General features: G+C 43.1%; 1 protein-coding gene across 1 annotated transcript in view; it reads left to right on the top strand.

Moving 5' to 3' along the window:
- The first annotated feature begins 732 nt into the window (after window positions 1-732).
- SLC35F4 (solute carrier family 35 member F4) overlaps window positions 733-15066 on the top strand; it is a 169729-nt gene continuing 155395 nt past the window's right edge. Inside the window, exon 1 of the mRNA XM_036325137.1 lies at window positions 733-1043. Coding sequence (XP_036181030.1) covers window positions 941-1043 — 103 coding nt within the window. The 5' untranslated portion in view covers window positions 733-940. The remainder of the gene's footprint in view (window positions 1044-15066) is intronic.

Below are 15066 nucleotides of genomic sequence, written 5' to 3'. Positions count from 1 at the left end.
CTAAAACTTTCCCCGGCCCAGATAGTCACAGTCAGAAGGGCTTCCGCCTGATTGCTCGGCAGTAAAGAAGAGAATCGTCTCTCCTCGGGGCCTTTGGAATGGCAAAATAAACGTGCCGTGCGCAGGCAGCTGCTCTCCCAAGCCTGAGACGTTTTCCTTGGGAGGATGGAGGGCCCGTGGCCCGGACCATCAGACCGTCCTGGTGGCTTGATCTCTAAAGTCCTTGTATCCGTAACACCTGGATAACCACTCCATGCACCACCTGCTGGGCCTCATTTTCTTTTCATGCCCTACAAGAAGACGCTGTCTTTTGGGCAAGTTTCAAGAACTGATGAACGCCCGGGGTGTAGACGTTTATCTTGCACATCAGCCTGGCCCAGATGGTGCAGGCGCCCCCGGGATCACCTCTCCGAGCGACAGTGTGCGTCTCTCCCATGAACAGCCCTTTCCCCACTTGAATCTCTCTCCGCCCCCGCCCCCGGACCCCACCCCTCCCCGCTGAGGCCCTGCCACCATCTCACCCTCCCCTTTTCCACTCCCCTGGACCAAACACCCCTCAGTCAGGTGGGTCGGGGGATGTCTACTCTTCCGGGAAGGGGCGCAAAAGGGTTAATGATGAGAGTCAGAGGCCCGGTGGGGCGCCCACACCCGCCCGGCCGCGGTGGGCGTCGGAGGTGAGGGGGCGCTGTTCGGGCAGCGATGCGCCGGGCGGCGGGCGGGAGAGCTGCCAGGCTGACGGAGAGGACGGCCGGAGTGGGGGCCGCCGCCGCCGCTGTGATGCGGAGCCGGTGCTGCGCCGGGCGGTGCAGTCAGAGCCCGGGCGCCAGAGCACCAGCTGCAACCTCGGCACCGGAGGCGGCGGCGGCACCTGCAACAGCTCCCGGGCCCCGCGCTGCCCTCTCCGCCCCGCCAAGCCCGGGGCCGCCGCCCGGCGCTCTCTATGGATGTCAAGGCGGCCCCCAACGGGGTGGCCACCATCGAGGACCGGATCTTGCGAATCACCGGCTACTATGGCTACTATCCGGGTTACTCCAGCCAGAAAAGTAAGACGCCGTGGGGCTGCCCTGCTCGAGGCGCGGGGAGGGGTGGGAGGCGGCAGGGAGCGCCGTCCGGACACCTGCAGCCTTGCTGTGCCGCGGTTGCCACCCTCCTGGCCGCGGGGCCACGGGGTGAACCGTATGTGCGCTGTCCTCGGTGCTGAAGAGACATGGGGCCCCGTCGTTTGCTCCTGGGAGTTTGCAAACAGTCGCAGCCTTCGGGGCAGAGGCGCGGAGGGGACCCGGCGAGCTCTCTAGACGGCCGTCGGCCCTTCACCCCTGGCTTATTTACGACCCGCGGAGATGAACATGGCTGTTTACTTAGCGGGAAGTCAGCCCTTGGAGCTGTATTCTCCGAAAGCCCCTACTGGGTGCCGGGCTGCGGGCGGGGTGCCTGGTACGCAGGTGGATAGGTTCGGGGTGGAACCAGCCGGGCGGCGGGTCCAGACTTGGGTTCTGGCGCCCGCTGGGTCAGCCTGCTCTCTCCGGCTGCGGAGACGTCGCCAGCGCGGGAATTACTCCGGTTAAAACGCCTTTGGGGGGTTCTCTATCCTGGGCAGAGAAAGAACCCGCTCATGTCTCGGAGTCCAGAGTCCCGGAGCTGGGAGCCAGAGACCCGGGCACACGACAGGGGCGGGGGCGGGGGCGGGTGGAGGCGGGACAGGGCCACCCGCCCGCGCTGCCCTCCGCACGTCGCGGCTTCCTCTGAGCCCCATTCTGTTCGGCACCCACTCTCTTCTGGCTAAACAGGTCCTGCGGCGCGGTGCTTTCCCGGTTCCGAAGCAGTTCTGAAGGGAGGGAGATGAGGTGCGCTCTACTCCGGCCCCCTCCCCCAACACACAAACCCACTGGCTGTATGTACTGGGATTAGTTCTGCCAAGCGACCGAATTGGAGCTCGCTTTTTGTTTCTCTCTTGGGGGAGTAAGCTGCGGCTTAATTCCCATGCAAGTGGGGTTTCACTTTTTCTCTATCAGTGCATTTCTGTCGCAATGGATGGAGCTTAATTTATGTTTTTGCTTATTTTTAACCAGAAGGCTTGGAAGCTCCTGGAAGCATTTCTGATTTGTATTTTTCTGTGACATTTTGGGGTACAAGCAACATTGCAGTGCATCTGAAGCAGACAAACCTTGACACATAACCAGAAAACACTTTTTTTCCATGTAACTTTCTCCCCCACTATGCCCCATCTCTATTGAATAATAATTCGAGAGCTTTCTTCCATGGGCTGTCTTTACACAGATATTTTCTATTTTAATATTTCATTTGGCTTCAGGAAAGGCCTATCGGATTTGGATGGTTTCTGTCTAGCTGTTTTTAGCATTAGAGGCTTACATTATTCATTTTCCTACAAAAGTAATTATATAGTGTTAGAATTTTCTGGAAAGAAAATAACATGCTGTGGAATGCGGTTTGAAGTCTTTGTACTATAGTCTTAAAAACTCATTTTTTCCCCCTGTTGGCAAAGGGTTTCTTTTTGAACCCTAGACACTTAAGTGAAGGCACTAGGATACCATGTGGAGGTTCTGTAGATGTCACCCATGAATATTTTAATTAGGAACCATGGATTTTGGCTTCTTAGAGAATGTAGAAGCTATCTGTGAAATTACAAGACTCAAGGTAGCATATTGTTATGATTTGTATAACAATGGAACTTTGGTTAATAAAGAACAAACAAAAAAGGATACCGGAAAAGTGACATTTTAAATAAAGACATGTTCATATTACCTTTTCGTACTTGCTGAAATAGGGACACAGTGTTCCATTTGCCCTACAGTAACAAGACAAAAAGAGGGATGGGCATTGGCCAAGACAGTTAACCGAAGCTAAAAGGGATAAAGATGCATTTGGCATAGTTATTTGGGACGGGCACTTAACCTAAGTTCAGGCCACGGAGTTCAAACAGTGAAGGCAGAGAAACTCACAAGGAGCGAGAATTGCATGATAGTCACATGACTTTTAGGTTTCTTGTGCTTTCAGAAGTAGAAAGAGATTGCCATTTTGCACCGTGAAAGAATAGGAGAGGAGAGAACTGGAAGAAGGCCACGCAGCCGAGCACCATGAAATAATCTAGCCTTTAATTCAGGCTTTAACTAGTAAACAAACACATTGAAGCAAACCAGTACAATATGGTCAACTGATTTAGCTATTACCAGGAATGATCAACAGCTTGGGAGATGTCTGTGGGGATATATTTATGAAAACACTGTGGTGAGGAATATATAATATGTAAAGGCAAGGTGACTTTCCGGTTTTCTGACTGCTCGTGTATGAGGCCTTAAAGATGGGATGCTCTCCTGATATCCATGCTGTTTACCTTTTTAGAAGTAGGTGGGGACTCACCTGAGAATATGTATCAATGATCAGCTTTGTGTTAGTGCATCCGGATGCCACCCCTGCCAGCCAGGGAAATGAGTACTTGTCCAGAACAAATTCTAGTAGTCAGGCTGACATAAATTACATATATTTTATTCTGATACATATAAATGGTACGGAGATGATTAAAGCACTTGTCTAGCCTGGAGTTACTTATGGTCTGCTAAGGGAAATAGATCCTTCCTTCAACAGGTGTTAATTGAGCACCTCCTATATGCCAGGAATATATCAGTGAACAAAGCAGACAAAAGTATTTTCCTTTTTAGAGCTTAAGCTGTAGTGGGAGCAGACAGACAAATAACAAACAAATTATCCAGTATATTTCAAGGTGGTAGCTGCTTTAAAAAACTACACCAGGGTAAAAAGTATAAAAAAATTCTGAAGGGAGTAGTGAATGCAGCAATTTTAAATAAGATGGTACTATAAGGCCTCCCTGAGGAGGACACAATTGAGCAAAGACCTGAAGGCTGCGAGGGAGTTAGCCATGTGGGCATCGGGAAGATGACATTTCAGGCAGACGGATCAGCCAGTGCAAAGCTCCAAGGTGGAGGATACCTGACATGCTAGAGAAAGAGCAAGGAGGCCTGCGCGGATGAAATGGGGTGAACAATTGGGGAAGTGGTAGGAGATGAGGTCACTATGGATACAGGGACTTAGACGAAGTAGGGCCTTACAGGCATTGTAAGTCGTTTGGCTTGTAAGTCTTTGCAGGGTTTTGACAGAGGAGTGATGTGACTGGACTTATCTTTCAAACGGACCAATTTGCTCTACTGGGGAAGGGGTGGAAGCAGAGAGACTAGTTAGTATGTTTTTGTATGTTAGTATGTATTACTTGGGTGAAAGATGATCATAGTTTGAATCAGAGTGATAGCAAGTAGAGGTGGTCAGATTCTGGATGTACTTGAAATTAGAGCCAACAGAGTTTCCTGATGGATTGGATATGGTATCTGCAAGAAAGAGAGGAGTAAAAAGTGACCCCATCTTTTCTGATTGGACAAAGTTTGAGTTCCCAGTGGCTGCAGTGTGGAAGGCTTCAGAGTAGAGAAGTTTAGGGGGTTAGAGGCTAAGGATATCATTGATAACATTTTGGGAAGGTTAAGTGTAGTTGGAGATGTTGAATAAGCCTGGAGATGTCGGAATGGAGATATAAAGTAGAGATTTTCCAGCATTTGGATGCTATCTAAAGCCTAAGACTGACGAGATCTCCAAGAAATGAATGATACAGAGAAGAGAAGAAGAGCAAGGACTGACCTGAGGGGCACTCAGACAATGAGAGATTGAGGAGAAGAGGGGAATCATTAAAAGAGACCAAGAAGGAGCTTCCAGGGAGGTAGGAGGAAAACCAGGAGCTGTGATACCCTAGGAGCCAGAGAGGGGTTTCAGAGGGAAGGAATTAGCTGAGACCTTTAGCTGAGTGCAGAAAGGTCAAGTAAAATGAAGACTGATAACTGCCCATGGATTTGGCAATGGGGTATCATTGTTTACCTTGACAGAGCAGGTAAAGTAGTATAACATGGATTACAATGTGTTTAGAGATAATTAGAGGAAGGAATTGGAAATGTGAGCGTAGACACCTCTTCAAGGGTTTTTGTGCAAAGGGGAACAGGAAGAAATGAGGATAGTAATGTTAATAAGGTTTTTGTTTTTAAATGGCAGATATAACAGCATATTTGCATGCATGTGAGAATGATTCAATAGAGAAAGAAAACTAGTGATGTTGGAGAGAGAGGGTCTCACATTTAGTGCACAAGGGAAGGGACATTGCTTTACTTTAGATGGATATAGGGCAGAGTGTGTGGGTGCAGGTTCTGGAAGATGGATAGCTGAGATGGTGGGAGTCTGTTGAGGTTTTCTTCTTGTTGCTTTAGTTTTCTCCAAATAGAAAGCAAGGTCATCTACTGAGAATGAGCATTTGGGAAGTTGTGATAGGGGCTGGAGGAGAGAGAAGGCGTGAATAGTTAAATAAGGAGAGTGTACAAACTGGGGAAGTACAGTAAGCTTATCTGGCTGCCTTAAAGAGCCCACTTAAAAGTTTCTGGTCACAAATTTAAAGTGAAACTAGCCACTAGGTTGCTGTATTCACTGACACAGTGTAGGCATGGAGCAAGTGAAGGGAAAGATTTAACTAGTGTTTCAGGGGGTTGTGAATGTATGTAAGAAGGATATTATTATAATGATTGACCATAGAATTTAAAGCTGGTAAGTAAAGAAGAGAGGAAATAAAGGTGATTGGGGAGAGTGAAAAGTGGTAGGATCAATAGATTGGAAATCTCTGTGGGATCAAAGGCTAGTGGAATTTAGCTGAAAGAAAAGGGCTAGTGGTTAAAAAACACAAGAGGGTTGTATACTATAAGAAGTCATTTCCTTAACTCAAGTCAAAGGATAAATCCATTTTGTCTTATTGTATTCCATTATCGATATATTTGGGGTGAGCCTTCTTTTTGTGTTTGTATAGGAGGCGGTATATTGTGTAATAAACTAAGCCATAGTGGTTAGGAAATTGATTCTAGTCTTAAACCATCCATCAACTGGCTCTGAGACCTGGGACACTTCTTCCGGTAGACAACAGTTTCCTTGTTTGTAAAAAAGAGGGTAAAGTCCCTGTCTCAGAGCAGCCATGCAGCAGGTCAGCTTTGACAGCCTTCACAACATCTCACCTTGTGCGGAGGAGTCGTACCCAGTAAACTCTAGTAGTATGTTGCCTCTGCGCACTCTACCTTTTATCTCAGATGGTGGCCAGTTGCCTCTCTGTTTTATGTCAGCCTTCTGTTCTTTCTATTCCCCAGTAAGTGACCAGGTTCTGTGGTTGTTTCCTATTGGTAGTTGCATAGTTATGGTAAAACCTTTTCTCCTTGCACTGGTCCTATCTCTGACCATCTCACGTCCCAAAAGAACTCTACTAACTTCTGGCTCCTGTGGCTCTCTGAGTTCGCTAATGGCTGCTATGGCTTACCATTTCCCAAGGTTCCAGCTTCAGCCGTCTCTTCTCACTCTTTCCTTTCCCTGAGCGAGCTCATTCAGTCCCATGCTTTACCATCTTCCATGTGTCTGTATTTCTGGGTCCACTTTTTCTGAACCCAGACCCGCATTTCAAGCTACCTACTAGAATTCCCACCTGGATGTCCTCCAGGTACGTCACACATAAAACTAAACTTATCATCCTGTTCTTAAATGTGCCTTTTCCTTATTGTTATGTTTCTTAGCTTCTAATATCTATATCCAACCAATTGCCCAGAAACCTGGAGTTATCCTCAAATTCTACCCTTTCCCCACACCCCATATTCCCTTAACTGTACTATATCTATCCTACCCAAAATAAGTGCTTTCTGTCACTATTGTGACTGCTTTAGTTCTATCCATCACATCTCAAATTCTTCTAACCCAGTGTGCACACCTTAACAACATTTAATTCCCTAGAATGCAAATCCGCTCACCTCATTTGAGGTGAGATCAATTGCCTGAAATAAATTTTCATTTTCTGTGGAATGAAGTCTAAACTTTTGAGCACACCACAATCTGAGTCCATCTTACATTGTTTTATTTTAGTACACATTCCCCGCCTCCCTTCCCTCTAATTTCCAAAGTAATGCATGCTTAGTGCAGAAAATCTGGAAGGCAGAGAAGCAAAAAGAGATTAAAATAAAATTACACATAATTTCACCACCCAGAGGTGATCAGTGTTAACATTTTGGTTAACACTATCCTTTTCTATACAGACACATGCAAATGCTTTTTATTTCATACTGAACATTTCTCTTGTTGGTCTATATAATAACAATGTATGCATAGTCTTTCATATATTTAAACACCTTAATAAACTTAAGTTAATGAATTTTTAGTCCATTTTTCCTTCTTAATTTCATATCCCATGTGTTCCCCTCCCCTGCCCCCAACCCTAAACATAGTCTCATTAAGCAGCTCATTGTCCCCAATGTATTATGACACCCAATGACTTCCTCTCCTGTTTCCTTCATCACACTCTGGAAAGCTCCTATTTATCTTTAAAGGTTGAATTTAAATGGGCTGGCCTCTGTAAAGCTTCCCAATTGCCCCAGGCTGGGCTAATCCTCTCTGCCTGCTTCTGCAATACTGTGTCCTCACCTCTGCTCCAGCATTTAGCACACTATTTTGGGCTGTTTGCACCAGGCAACCTCACCCACAGAGCTGGGGTGGGCAAGGGCTTATCTTTACTCATTGATTTTCCTCTTAGGGGAAGTGACTAGTACATTCTGGGTGTTCAATAAAGTTTATTGTACTAGTGAATGAAGGATTACAGTTGCCTCTGAAGAAATTGGAGAGCTAATTATTTTCACACAGAAAAAAAGAGTACAGGAGGGTAGAGATCGGAGGAAAATAAAAAAAGTTTGCTAGCTATGAATGAATCAAACAGATGTGTCTATTCAAAGAATGAGATTACATCAAATGGTATTTTATGATCACTTTACTGTTGTGGTAGTAACTCCTGCATTTGTGTCTTTCCTATCCTATATAATAAAAGGGTAATATGCAAATGGACCTTAACGGCAGAACAACCAGAACTACCACTGGACCAGTCACTGTGAGGCACACTGACCACCACTCAGTCTCTTCCCCTGGCCAGCAGGCTCAGATCACCTGATGGCCACCCGCTGCAGGGGCAGGGCCTGCAAGTGGGTGGGAACAGCCGACCTCTAGGTCCCTTTCCCGGGCTGGGGCCGTCAGGCACTGGTCACCCGATGGTGAATGGGGAACCAGGGTGGGTGGCGGCAGGGGGTGGGGCTGCCTTTGGGCAGCTGGGGAAGTTGGCCCTGATTGCAGGCCAGGCCTAGGGACTGTACCTGCGCATGAATTCCATGTGCTGGGCCTCTAGTTTCCTTCATAATGTTTTCTGTACTTGAATGAGGGGAAAGTCAACTTTTAAAAATACAGAGTAGTGCCCTAGCTGGTTTTGCTCAGTGGATAGAGCATCGACCTGTGGACTGAAGGATCCTGGGTTCAATTCTGGTTAAGGGCCCATGCCTGGGTTATGGGCTTAATCCCCGGTAGGGAGCATGCAGGAGGCAGCAGATCAATGATTCTCTCTCTCCCTCTCCCTTCCTCTCTGAAATCAATAAAAATATATTTTAAAAAATACAGAGTAGTATAAAGTTACTATAATTATAAGAAATAAAATGTAACACCCCCCCCACCCCCCGAAGTGGTCATTATTGGTCTTCATGGTAACAATATTTATATAAGCTTTAAGCATTCTAACTGGAGTAAGTTATAAAATTGTCTCTTACTGGTGAAATGAATACACCAAACATGTCTCCCAGTTCAATTCTGTTTATACCATGATAATAAGCTTTATGCTTCTTTGTATATATAGGTAGTATTTTGTAAACAGTTATAATTACCATTAGTATGCCATATTGAGAAATCTTTATAACAAAGTTTTTAACTATGACATATAAGAGCTATGTTGATCCTACATAGCATTGTACATGCTATTGATGTTGGAAAATGTGGTAGTTTCTACAATGTTAATTTTTATGTGTATTCTTCATTTAAAATGTAAATTTGCATATAACTGGGTATTTATATTATAAAATACTACATCTACTACTAGCTAACAGGAGGGTTTAACATTAAGCTCAGATATACTTTCTTCAGACTTGTTTGAGACCATGAGGTCTAATGCAAAGTTCACCAGACTCTGCTGTGAAACTTGCTAGCCTTTTAAATTTGTGTAAGTTGATCTCTCAAATCAATAATTTCGTTCCTGGAAAATGGGAATAATAATAGTTGTTTCACAGGTCATTGGGAGGATTATGTAAGATAATGTATATAGAATGTCTGGCACAATGCCCAGTTTAATATGGAAGCTGTTATGATTATGGAGGAAACTAGTAGAATTGGTTTCATAATATCTAAGAGCCTTGCTCACTTTTTTCCCCCATATCCAATGTTGTTCTTTGAATTGTTGAAAATTGTGTTACAATAATGTGAAAGATAATTTACTAATTACTCAAGTTCACAATGGCTTTTATTTTTGGATATTGCCTTCCAGTCCTTACTCACTTCTGGCTAGTCTAGTGCTGTAACTGAAAGGGGCAGTCTTTCCTGGATTGTCCCTAGGGATAGTTTACAATTGGCTAGAGGCCATTTGTGATGAGGTTATTTCCACTGGTCAAAAAAAAAAAAAAAAAAAAAAAAGGAGAGAAACCTAGGGACTATGGATGACAGATGGGTCTGTATGTCTGGAGATGTAGAGGGGAGTGCAGGGGTGAGGGATGTGGGAAAATGAGGTGGGGGAGAGAACAGAAGAGAAGAAAGGTAGAATCCCAACTGAAGATGGGTAGCATGGGATGGGGTGGTTAGGGTTAGATAGGATTGGGAGGACAAACAAGTGGAGAGAAAGTGAAGGCTGAAGATTAATTTGGAAATTAATTGTTCTGTTGGAAATTGTATTGTTCCTTTTATATGTGGAGTCTTAAAGGGGAAGTTTCCTGTTTAGTTATTCATATAAATAGGATATTTTATGTTCTACTTTAAAAAATACATCCTTATGTCAAAAACACATTTATATATTTTTTCATAGTCTTAAGTGTAATAGTTATAATTTTTTTAAGATTTTAAATTGATTTTTAGAGAGAGAAGAAAGGAGAAAGAGAGGGAGAGAGAAATATCAATGTGAGAGTGAGACATTGATCACCTCCCAACCTGGGCATGTGCCCTGACTGGGAATCAAACTGGCAACCTTTAGGTGCAGGGGCGACGACACCCAACCAACTTAGCCACACTGGCCAGGGCAATAGTTATAATTTTTTTTATGTTATAAAGTATTTAACTAACAGAAACAGAGTAATATAGATAAAAAGAGAAATATTTTTGTGACCCTAACACAGCTTATGTTATTTTGGTTAATTTCCTTCCAATCTTCCTAATGCACATATAGCTTCACTCCTTGACAAACAAGTGGCGAGGAAGTGAACTATAGTGTAGTCATAATTCTGATATGTATACAATTTTGTGCCCTGCTTCTTTTCCACTTAACATTTTAGGACAAGCATTTTCATGTCTTTTAACTTATCTGCTATGAGAAGTTGGAATTAGATTTTCCTTTCAGAGACCTTGGATTAAAAAATTTGGGCAAGCTGGTTCTCATTTATTTGAGACTAAATGAAATGGAGAGACCTGGAGTGTTAGTGAGGGCTTCTTTATTTTCTAGTCACAGGATTGCACTTGAACTTGTGTAAGCAAAAATGGAAGCCACTGGAAGGATGCTGGGGTCTCTCATATGTTTTAAGGGCAGGATAAAGAAAAATAAAGTAAGATAATCCTGGCTGGGTGGCTCAGTTGGTAGGAGTGTTGTTCCATACACCAAAAGTTGTGGGTTTGGTTCCCAGTGAGGGCATGTACCTAGGTTGTGGGTTTGATCTCTGGTTGGGGTGTATATTGGAGGCAAATGATAGATATCTTTTTCTTTCTCTCTCTCTCTCTCTCTCTCTCTCTCTCTCTCTCTCTCTCTCTCTCTCCCTCCCTCCCTCTCTCTCTAAAAAAAAGGAGGGTAAGCTTGCATAAGTTTCTAGGGGGCTGTGGTGAAAATGGTAAGCCCTTTTTCTCTGCCTCTCATCTATTTTTATGGCACACGTTCTCCATTCTTCTCTCTTGCTACAGGCTGGTTTTCTCTCTTTTCTTGTCCAAATGGTTGAAAATAGCCTCTGCCAGCAGTTCCAGTGCTTATACGTCCTTTACTCAAGAGAGCAGACAGATTGAGCAAGAGTCTGGACTTAGAAGTAAGTCCAGATTCCTGGGGAAAGGGACCTGACCCAATCTGTGTCAAGTGCACACTCTTGATCCTATTGACTGTTGCCAGAGGCTCTCTCCTGTAACCATACTGACTGTGGGGGAAGAGGACATTAAGGGAGAAAAAAAAAATGATGGCCTGGACAAGATAGTTACCTAAATAGCTATTTGGTTCACAGAGATTTGCATAGAAAGTTTTTCATATCAAATTGTAGGCTTCCTTCAAGATTGATCTTTTCTTTCCTCTGGTCCTAATAGCCCTTAGATTGTACCCAAGAAACATGCAGTGAGGTTACAGACACTGCATTCCTGCAAACTGAGAAAATCCAAGGGCCTGTTTAGTGTATACGTCTCTAGGGAGTTCTGTTTAAAAATTACCCAGCCAGTACTGCAGTCTGCTTACTAAGTTTCATTGAAGTGCTACTGGTTACCTCAAGTTTGGAAGAACTATTTCCTTTTCTAGGTCAGATAAGGCAACACATCAGTATCTTTAGGCTGTCAAGGCTGACATTTAACATTGTATATTTGAAACAGGGATTGACATTACACTATTCTGTAGTCTTGCATTTTATATATTTTGTCCTGGACTAAGGCCAAGATGGCAATAGTGAGGTGTCAATAACGGTTTGATGGTCCTGAAAACCAGGCACACGAAGAATTCTTTATCCCTGAGAAAGCTAAGATTCCTTAGGGTGTGAGAGCCTGCAGAGTTCTGCTGCTGACATCTTGCTAAGCCCCAGGGCATGTGATTTGGTGTCTCTCGTGTTTGTGTTCATTCCCGTGTTAAATCACAGGCATCTCAGAGGAAAGATCCAGATTGAATGAGTTGGGTGCCACATGGAGCACCATCTTCCCCCCTGAGTTACGGTGGCAGTTCTAAAGAATCCATGTACACACCTACTTCTTAGGGACTTTTAAGAATGAATATTAGAAGTTGAGAAATTTTAATTTCTTTTTTAAAAATTTATTGATTTTTTTTCAGAGAGAGAGAGAGAGAGTTACTTGCTGTTCCACCCATTCATGCATTCATTGGTTGCTTCTTTTACATGCCCTGACCAGAGACCAACACACAACCTTGGGGTATGGGAACGACACTTTACCAATGACCTACCAGGCCTGGCCAGGGTGAGAACTTCTAATTTATCCTTCATTTTTATAGCAATTGTGAGCACTTGAAGCGGGAGCTTCTTATCTTGCCCCTTTCTAGTCCTCATCCACATAGCAGCCGTTGTGATCTTTTAAAAGCGTCAATCGAGTCATGCCATTCCTCTTGGTTACAGACCTTAGTGACTTCCTGTGTTTCTACAAGGTCTAATACGTCCGGGTTCTGCAGGTGGCCTCGCTCTTCCACGCCCTCATTATGCTTTGCTCGCACTGGCATGTGCTCCAGGCCCCTCTTCTTTCTCTGAGCTGGTTGGTGAACAAGCTCCCCTCTCTCCCCGGTGTTACCTGGCTGGCGCCTGGCCATCTCTCAGCTCTCATTTTAAGTGCCACTGCCTCAGAGAGACTTTTTTAGCTTTACACCCCTCATATCTCATGCACGTTTTTTTGTAGCACTTACTACAAATTGCAGTTGCTATTTATGTTGCTCTTTTTTGGGTAGCACTTACTACAAATTGCAATTACTAGTTAGGTTGCTTTTTGTGTCTTTCCTGCTCATTCGTCTCTTAGCTCCCTAAAGGAAGGGATGGGTCTATTTTCTTCAACACCCTGTTACCAGCACACAGAACAGTGCCTATACACTCTATAAATAGTTGTTGCATGATTAAACCTTGTTAAAAATTGAGTAGACTTTTTAAAAAATCAAACACTTTGTGGGGAATATTTTTAGACTTACAGAAAAGCTGCAAAGATAATAGAGTTCCTGAATACCCTCCCCCATTTTTATCACTACATTTCCAATGTATATTTGTCAGAACTGAGGAACTAATATTGGCACATTACCACTAATTAGCATCTAGGCTTTATTTATATGTCCCTTGTTTTCCTATTAAAGTTCTCATTCTGTTCCTGGATCCAGTCTGGGATTCTGCATTACACTTAGTTGTCACATCTCCTATATAGGATTTTAATACATTGAACTTGAAAAGATAATTTCAATCTTATAGGAGCTTCCTGGCATAATTTTTAGGACTTGGATCAGTTCACATTTGAAAATTGAACTGCTAGTGTTCAAGGTGACATTGATTAAATTCATGTTTGAAATGACCTATGACTTAACATGGTAATTACATAGTATCTTAAAGGACTGTTCCATAGTATAGAACAATAATTTTTAACATTTTGGGAGACCCAGAAATCTCTGAAATCTAAATAAAACTATAAATTATATCCCCCCATGCACATATATACCAAACATTTTTAAGCTGCTTATTTTATTACACTAGAAATTTATTACTTCACAGGAAGAGGCTATAGAATTGATAATTCCAACAAATTGTATCTGTTTATTTTATTTTATGAGGACGGGAGCAAAGTTTAATGGCAATGCCTGAAAAAATTGAAATATTTCAAATTTTTTTTAACTAAAATAAACATAAACTTCAGTTTTATTCAAAAGTGAATTTTAGTAAGAACACTCTTGCAGTTTGGCCTGCATAAGAAACTGAAATTTTGGAGTGGCCTTAGGCATGGGAATATGCAGCTCATCTTTGACATCCAGTTGAGTTCCACTTGATTAAAATTTTAACACCTTCTAAAAACTCTAATTTACAAGGCTATGAGGTAGCAAATAAAGTTAGAGATCCCATAACTTATTTTGCAGGAAGAGGGTGAATTTGTATCAAGAAACACCAGAATTCTCATAAATTCTTCAAGTTGAATTAATGCCACATCCTTTCACTTGTTCTCAAGTCAATGAAGTCATCTTTTAGGGGAGATCTACACCATCCTGTGCTGTCCTTGTTGGCAGAGAAAGGACGATGGAATCATGTTTCAATTTTAAGGTGGCCCATGCAGAATTAACCTTCAAATATACCCTGTAATGTCTCCAGATGTCTCCAGATTGTTCATCTGCACAGGTGTTTTATGATATGTTGTCATTCTGGATCCTTATTTTTCTGAGGAGCTGAGTTTCCAAAAAACCTTGTGGTTTTCAGCTGCATAATAATAGTGACTGTAAAGTTTTTAGTGGAAAAAAGTGTCACGTTGTTATCTGTAAAGTAAGCAAAGTGAAGAATCAACTTTTCCTGAATGAACTGCCTTCTAAGGATGTGCTTCCCTTTTCTCTCTGTTAAAGAAACAAGATTCAACTGTGTAAATTTGAAGTTTTAACTGGTTTTATTCAGCTATTCATGAGTCAAACGACATCCTACCTAGCAACTAGAAAGGTGCTCCGAGGGATTGTACAATACAGAAGGTTTTTATAGTAAGAAGGATAGGACAAAGGAACAACTATCAAAAGAAAATAAAGGATTATTTTTAGACCAGAACATCTTTTGGAGGGGATGGCAAGGGTTTTTATCATTTTAGTACCTCTTCTTTCTATGGAGGATGGAGAGGGCCCATGTGACAGATTACTGTGCTTGACCAGAAAATTCCAGACTGATTAAGATTATATTTCTGGGCGAGGGCGAAACTGCAGTTAGATCAGATATTAAATCTAGGTTTGGCATCATGGGCCTTTAGCATGAGCGATGCCATTCTGGCCTGCGATGTTCCCTTTCACATCTCAAAGGAGATACAAATGCCTTCCCAAGTGTCATTAAAAGGTTTCCAGTCAGGGTTTCTGGAAAGATCTTAGCTTACAGGTAGTCAAGGAGAACAGCGCATTCTGTTCACTGGCTCTGATGGAATTGACTTTCAAGGCAGTAGAAAAGGTTTCTTGAGGATTATTAACGTATTTTGAGTGTCACCAAGTGCGTATGTTTAAGGTAGCAAGTTACACTG

Source organism: Myotis myotis, unplaced genomic scaffold, assembly GCF_014108235.1.
Source record: "Myotis myotis isolate mMyoMyo1 unplaced genomic scaffold, mMyoMyo1.p scaffold_m19_p_1, whole genome shotgun sequence".
Lineage (NCBI taxonomy): Eukaryota > Metazoa > Chordata > Mammalia > Chiroptera > Vespertilionidae > Myotis > Myotis myotis.
This window is presented reverse-complemented; position numbering and strand designations above follow the sequence as displayed.